The sequence below is a fragment of the Egretta garzetta genome, unplaced genomic scaffold (genome assembly GCF_000687185.1).
Source record: "Egretta garzetta isolate BGI_Z169 unplaced genomic scaffold, ASM68718v1 scaffold638, whole genome shotgun sequence".
Classification (NCBI taxonomy): Eukaryota; Metazoa; Chordata; class Aves; order Pelecaniformes; family Ardeidae; genus Egretta; species Egretta garzetta.
In genome coordinates, this window is record NW_009260676.1 from 658,156 (window position 1) to 665,378 (window position 7,223).

At 42.7% G+C, this 7,223-nt stretch overlaps 1 protein-coding gene across 1 annotated transcript in view; it reads right to left on the reverse strand.

The window, feature by feature from the left end:
* Positions 1–3,657: 3,657 nt before the first annotated feature.
* The window catches only part of LRRIQ4 (leucine rich repeats and IQ motif containing 4), a 4,781-nt gene continuing 1,215 nt past the window's right edge, over positions 3,658–7,223 (reverse strand). The window contains 5 exon segments of the mRNA XM_009645783.1: positions 3,658–3,807; positions 4,828–4,919; positions 4,922–5,022; positions 5,713–5,861; positions 6,188–6,361. Coding sequence (XP_009644078.1) covers positions 3,658–3,807; positions 4,828–4,919; positions 4,922–5,022; positions 5,713–5,861; positions 6,188–6,361 — 666 coding nt within the window.

Consider the following 7,223-nt stretch of genomic DNA (forward strand, 5'->3'; position numbering starts at 1 on the left):
ATGCATAGATCATTCAATTTAGTAACATATTCTTTCAGATTCTCTGGGCCATGCTTACACTGCTGTGCTGATGCTACTATATATGCTTAATCTTCATGTTGTGAATACAGCAATGACCACTGTCCAAAGAGCAGTGATGATTTCAGATGGACATACTGCAGGTTTGCCAATGGAGGGAAGTGGCTGGGGTGTGTGCTAACACAGGTGGGTGGGCAGTGTGAATGTGGCCTCATGTATAGAAGGAAAATGCCTCTAATGTGAAAATACTTGAAACCTCTGTTTTAAATTTTAGTTTCTTCTCCCACAAAACTTTTGCCTCCTTGTGAATGCATTAAATCTACATAATTGTGAGATTTGGAAAGCATCCCAACAACTCAGGATTATATATTAGTACAGTAAGGAGAATACAGAAGGAGCTGTTCTGCCTCTGCTCTGTCCCTTGATGCTATGTTGTAATGTAAATTACTTCTGTATACAGAATCAGCATAAAATCAAGGTAAGAAACAGTTGAATGGTGTCTTTGCAGGTCCCAGGGGCAAGGGAAATGCTGTGGCAGGTTAAATCAGAGATATGTCCCGCTTCTTTAGCAACGATTTTGGATACAGAACAATCCATAAGCATTCTGGATAAGGCTATGCAAAGACTTCAGGATATTTCAGGGATGCTCCTTCTCATCTTGAGCTGTTTCAGCCTTACCCAGACTGTGCTTTCTGTACAGACCCTTTTATGACATGCAGCACAAACCCAAACTTCCAGACCTAAGAGTCTCATCTAGAGCCTGTGAAAGCCCATGGGAGTCCCTGCAGTGCCTTCATGGTTCCTGCATTCAGGATTAATCCATTAACCTTCATAACACCTTGTGAACATAGATAGTGTTCTTATCCTTACCCTAAAGATGAAGGAAATAAACAAAGTCTATTATTCAGAGCCACAGGGCAGCTTCTAGCTAAGAGCAGAGCACCCTGATCTGTGCCCAAGACTTGTTAGAAAAAGCACCAACTTGGGACATGTAAGTGGATCCTCCTTTTTTCATTTGATAATTTCTTATTTGGTATTTTATTGTATTTGGTTACACAGAGCCAAATTCTGGCATAGTCGCCATGGAGCATGTTAACCCACACGTGAGCTCAAAGACTGCAGTGGGATTATTCATTGGTAAGGTATTTTAGGAAGTAAAGATATTAGATCTGCCCACTGAGTGAGGAGTCTTAGAGAAATCCTGAGGCAGCTTGAGGGATAAAGTACTGCTCAATTAGCCCTGAGTATATCTACATGCTGCAGCAATCTCCTGGAGGAGAGGCACAACAGGATCGTTCAGTGGCACTTTCCTAACTTGCTAGGAGCCCTCTCAGCAAGTTCTCCCATGGAGATGCAGATCAATATTCAGCTTTCAGTCCGGGTGACCCTTCCAACTGGGGTTAGGGTTATAACCAGCAGCTGACCATGCTGTGCTGATACCTCTCGATAATTTATGTGAGGGTCTCTATGGACTTCTTGGTTCCAGTTTCAATTCCACTTGAAAAGTGCACTTGGCTCCCCCAGCCTGAGAAATGTGAGATGAACTGGAGTGTCTTGGTCAGAGGTAGCAGGGAATTGCTGCAGTATGGGATCAGTTATTTTCTACAGAGATCCGCAACCTCTGAAATGAAGCAGAGAGCCCCTGTTTCATACCAGGGTAACAAGAGAAACTTTCAAGCAGTGACTCAAGCCAGGAGAGTTATTCTAATGTGGAAGTACCATCATCTCTGTTTAACAACAGCACACCAACCTCTTCTCTTAATCGTTTGCCTTCCTCCTCAAATCTGCCTTTGGTCCAATTGGGAGACTGATCCTTTATCTGTTCTGTGGGAATCTCTCTGAATCGCTCCTTTCCCTCTTGAACCTCTCTGCCTAATTCAGTAAAGCAGCTGGCCCATGTTTAATGTCTGGTATCTGTTGTAATCTTACTGACTGGACTTCAATGTTGGGGTTTCTTGCTTTGTCATAGTTGGGTTCCTCATTCTCAGCTCCAGAGCACAGTACGGATTCTCTGCTAGCAACCTCTCCATGTGCTGTTCATGATCCCCTTCTCAGTCCGTTGCTCTCTCATGATTCTGTCATACCTATTGTGCCACTAAAAAGCTTTTATTAAATCACTTCTATTAAACATCCTGTCTATCCGCCAATCTTCCTGGAAATCTCTCTCTTCCAGTGATTTCCTCCTCTGTAGTCTCTGAATCATCCTTCTCTCTGTTTCTCCTTGCCTTCACTTAGGGTAAAAAAATTTCACAAGACACCTCCAATCAAAACAGGATCAGTTACGTAGTAAAATTGAAAACCAAAGCTGAGCCATCCCACTTTTCTGGCACTGCCAGCTCTCTCCTGCCAACAAGCATATTAATGAGATTTCATTATCAATCAGTCCAAGAGCCAAACAGAAATAAGATCCATACCCTGGGTGCAGCTGTAGCCGCAGCATCCGGAGAGCACTACCTGGAGGTGGAGCTCTAGGAAGAGCTGGGTCTGGTGTCCCTGCCTTCACCAACCTCCTTCAGGATGTCACCGCCTTCTCTTGAGGCAGCTCAGACAAGGGGAGGGAGAGCAGGACTCCAGTTCTGACCAGCCAGTTAAACTCAGTAAAGGGTTCTGCTCCCACCCGCTCATGCATTTTGAATCTGCACAGTGGCTGGTCCCAGTCCAGCTCTGTGCTTTACGTACGCTGCAAATAAATCTCTGGAGGGGTTTAAGGAGTAACTGAGCAATACAGAATAAAAATTAGGACATCAGATACCTAGGACAAACAGCTCTCTGTAAAGTGCTGTGGAAAGACAAGGTTGCATATAAATTTGGCGTGCTAGAATTAGTGAGGAGTGTTTGTTGTTGTTCTTTCGAATGACAAAAGTGCTATGATGTGCCAGGACCTAGAATCATTGCAGAATATTGCATTCTGCAGATGCTCTGCTTTCAAGTAAGCCTGTTGTACGTAGGCATTTTACAAACTGTCAGCAAGCTATCTTGGAGCTGAGCTATAACACTAAGGATCTGACAGCTTGCAGTCATTCAAAATACTGTAACTACAGACTGTCAAAACATCAGTGAACAGTTTTGCAGAAGTGTAGAGATACAAAACAGCTTTTTACACTTCTGTAAGACATAATGGTAATGCAGGTTCTGGTAGAAGCGCATATGTTCTGAGCACCTGGAAGCCTCCTCCGTATTTCCAAACAAGGTATTGATCATTTCTGAATGTAAAACTCATCAAATAACTGCTAGTAGGTGGGTCCACGAATATTGTTTCACTCTAGATATGGCTGTACCTCACTGACTAGAAAACAGATTTCTAAGAATTGTGTGAAAAATACTTCGGGATTCGGAACAAAGAGGAAGTCATTGCACTAGATTCCTATAGATTAGATTGATTTTCAGTTAATCAGCTGACTTTATGCTTTGAGATAACATACACTCAGAATGAGACATCTCAAGAATATTTCAGAATCTGCCTGATTCAGCTGGAGTCGATGTTGACAAAAACACAGAAACAAACCTCAAAAAATCACCAGTTTTCATGGTAACACTCACTGATTCAAATACTTTAATACTGCTTGTCTCCTACTTGCGTATCCCTGCTCACATTTGCCCATGTAAATGAAGAGCTCTGTGCAGTTTACTGCCCAAATATCAATTTTTGGCTTCTGATCCTTTTACAGGCTTCTCTTTTCCCCTTCCTTTTTCTTTCTTTTCCTTCTTTCTGTTTTTCATTAGATTCTTGAGTGTCAAGAAAGGTCCAGTCCCCCTCTGGTTCATCAACCTACACCACAAACCTTGGATCTGAAAAAGAGAGAAGAACAATCTGGTTACCTGGAGGAAAAGGGTAAAAGCAAAGAGTCATGTGGAACAGTATTACTGGTGGATACTCTCGATGCAAAAAGCCAGGCACATCGTGGTCTCCCAAATCCCCTTTTATTCTGTATTTGATTGCTTTCAGCTAAGATAGACTGCCAGCCACCCGACTTCTTTTACTCCATTTGTTATTTTTTCCAAGAGAAATTTCTTACCAGGGAGGACACTAACACCGTAGTCCTCCAGACCCTTTGATTAGACCAGGAAATGACTATGTCTACACATCTTTAAATGTCACCTTTTAGTTCAGAAGAACAACTTGGGAGAAACACATTAGTTTGTAAAGAAATGACAGACATTACAGAAAGAGAGGAATAATTTAGGTTCAGAAGAATCAAAGACTTTAGGATTTGCCGTTCCTTCCTTCTTGCCCTATATTTTTTCTGAGCAAATTAATTCCATGGCCTTCTGGTGGTACAGACTGATGTTCTTTTGGGGAAAAAACCAAACAAAACCACACGCAAAATGTGTTTTGTTCAGTGTGTTTGCAGGATGGATCTTCAGCTCTCTACAGTCAAAATACAGCCAGCAAGAGTGGAAAATGCCACCTGCAGTTAGTTTCATCTATAAGCAATGCCTTGACTTAGAGGATCTAGCTTGTTTTTAGGCACACTAACCATTCCCCTTCCACTGGACAAGGAATTAAGGAAAGCTCTATTGCAAGTTGTTAAGGGCTGTTCTGTGCCTGCTGACTGTGACCTGACGGGACAGTGACAACCCTCTGGAACGCTTTTGAATGATGCCTGGTGCTGTATTTCCTGATGGTTCCCTCTATCCTACCTTAATATGATCAGTGACAGAATTACTGCTCTGCTGTAGCTGATCCAAACAGTGGTCTAAGACATTTTTCATGTTGCATAGAGGGCCCTGTAGGTTGTTCTGCACGGTATCTGTTACTAAAACCACAGCTTTGTATGTGTATTGCAGTGGCTTTCTTAACACCCCTACCTTTAAGTTCATGGCCTCTTTATGTCTCTTTTCCTCTAAGTATTCCCAGATGGCAGGTGTCCCCTGACAGCACTCTTCAGTCGGAGGTCCCTCATAGGGTTCCCATCCCCAAGGACCAGCTCCAGCTGCTGAAGACTGTCCAAATCCTTGGGCAGCTGGGACAGGTGATTGTTCTGAATGAGCAGTTTTGCAAACCTGAACACACAAAAGCAAACAGCTGCAGCCCAAAGAACAGGAATGGTGGGGAGCCTTCCTGCATGCTCCCCATGAACAGCACATGGATGAGGGACAAACCGTGCATGTAATGAATGTGTGTATTGAACATCTCACCAGAGCATTTAAAATTCAGAGTGTCTGCCCCCAAATATAGAAGGATGGGACTCAGGTTCTCGCAAAGCATTTACTTCACTAGGTGACAACTATTCTCCTGGCAGCCAATCCAGCTTTCAAAAGTTCTGCTAATTGGCACACCAACAGCACTAGTGAACTAAGCCACCCAGAAATGCAATGAACTGAGGAAGATGGAAAGACTGGGCTGGGGAGCACCCTCAGAGAGCTGGCTCCTCACCACCCCCCTGGAGTCACTGGTGCTGACACAGCCAGTCTTCTCACATCAGGGGCTCTGCTTGGAGCTGAGCTCTGGGAAACACCCTTTTCCTTGGACTATTGAGGTTGAGATGGTCATGGGGGAGGCCCTCCTGTCCACTTGGCTCGGGCACAGTGCTTCCTCCACCCTCCCAGTTCCTAATTTTTATCCTATTTGTCTCTCTCACAAGTACAGGATGAGCCCTGAATGATGCACTGCATTCCTTCCTTCCCTTCTCTCCCTCCTTCTTCCAGAATGCTTACTGATACTTGTGTCCTTCAGGCCACAAACACAGAGACTATTTTTCACCTCGTATTTGGCATACAGAGTCTGGAAGCTGTTTAAGGAGATTATCGTGACAATCAAGAATTATCAAGTGAGTCAATGAGCTGATGGCTGCGGGCAGGTAGTCCAGACAGTTATTCTCCATATGCAGTGCTTTCAGATTCTGGAAAATATGTGTGCATAACTTTTAATAAATAAATGATTTTTCCTTAGCTTGGTATGTAATCAATATACAGAGAATATCAGTACATGCAGAAGTAATGTTTATAAACTGAGCTACCCTTGGGATGACTGCTAAACACAGAGAGACAATGTGAGTTTCAAACACTGAGTTTTGATATTATTCCTATTCTGACAGCCCTGGCCTGATGCTGTACCATGTACTAAAGAGATTAGGAGAACCTTCAGTCCTTCATTTGGGAGCAGCTGAAGTCCATGGAAGTGCCATGCTGCAGCAGACCAAGATCTTCCTCCCTCCATTGCTCCTACCTGCAATTTGCTGATGTCTTCTGGCAGGCTTGTGAATGTAATTCCTTTATCATGTCCCAGGTATAATCTCTCTAATGGCCCCAGGAGAAAGATTTCCTTTGGAAAGATATTGAATTGGTTTTCAGACAGGCTAAGGCATTTCAAATTTATCGGTTCTTTCACCTCCACAGGTATCTAGACACAGTCGTTAAAAAGATCCATTATGTCAATTAAACAGCAATCTTTCTTTGGGATTCTGTTTTTAGGGAAAAATCTCCAAGAAAATGCTGTGGAGCCGCATTACTGTTGATGGATGGACACAGAATATTCTGCTCATTAATATAACATTATACCTCACAGTGTGGTGGAAATTTTGGCAAGAAAATCCATGTTGTTTCCTCTGCTGGAAATGTTTCTTATGGGGTTAATTTTATTTCTTAGCAGAAACATTAGTCTGCTTCTTCATTTCCTTCATATGCACAGTGCAGGGGAGTGTAATTTAAATGAATGAAATCTGAAATTGATTCTTTTGCATAAATTACTACTACTGTAAATGTAACCTTCAAGAAGAAAATTGCACAAGTGAAAATCTCCTTGGCAAAGAAGGGTTGCATTATATAAAAAGGAAGGTGTATTCTGAGCCCTAAAATGAGTGTGTCCATGAATACTGTCACATTTATAATAGCACAGCTTTAGGGCACATAATTGTTCATTCTCAAATGAACAGCAGGTGTTACTGGTGTTAAAGGCATTAACAATAGCACATCCATTTTTAAATTGCCCTCTGCTCTGTTTCAGTTTATGACGTATTGATTCTGTGCAAATGCAGCTCTTATTTTCCAGTATACACAGAAAAAAAATACACAAAAAGACCGAAGCAGTCCCTCCAGTCAGCATTTCATCTTTACGATTCAACATAAAGGTCGGTGTTTCCATGTTCTTGCTTTTTAATCCCTGCCTGGATACTTAGATGTCAGCAATAATGAGTAACCCAGGCTCAGGTGCACTCTAGGTGGAACATGCCTTCTTGCTGTGGTAGGGCAAGGTGGCACTCGGC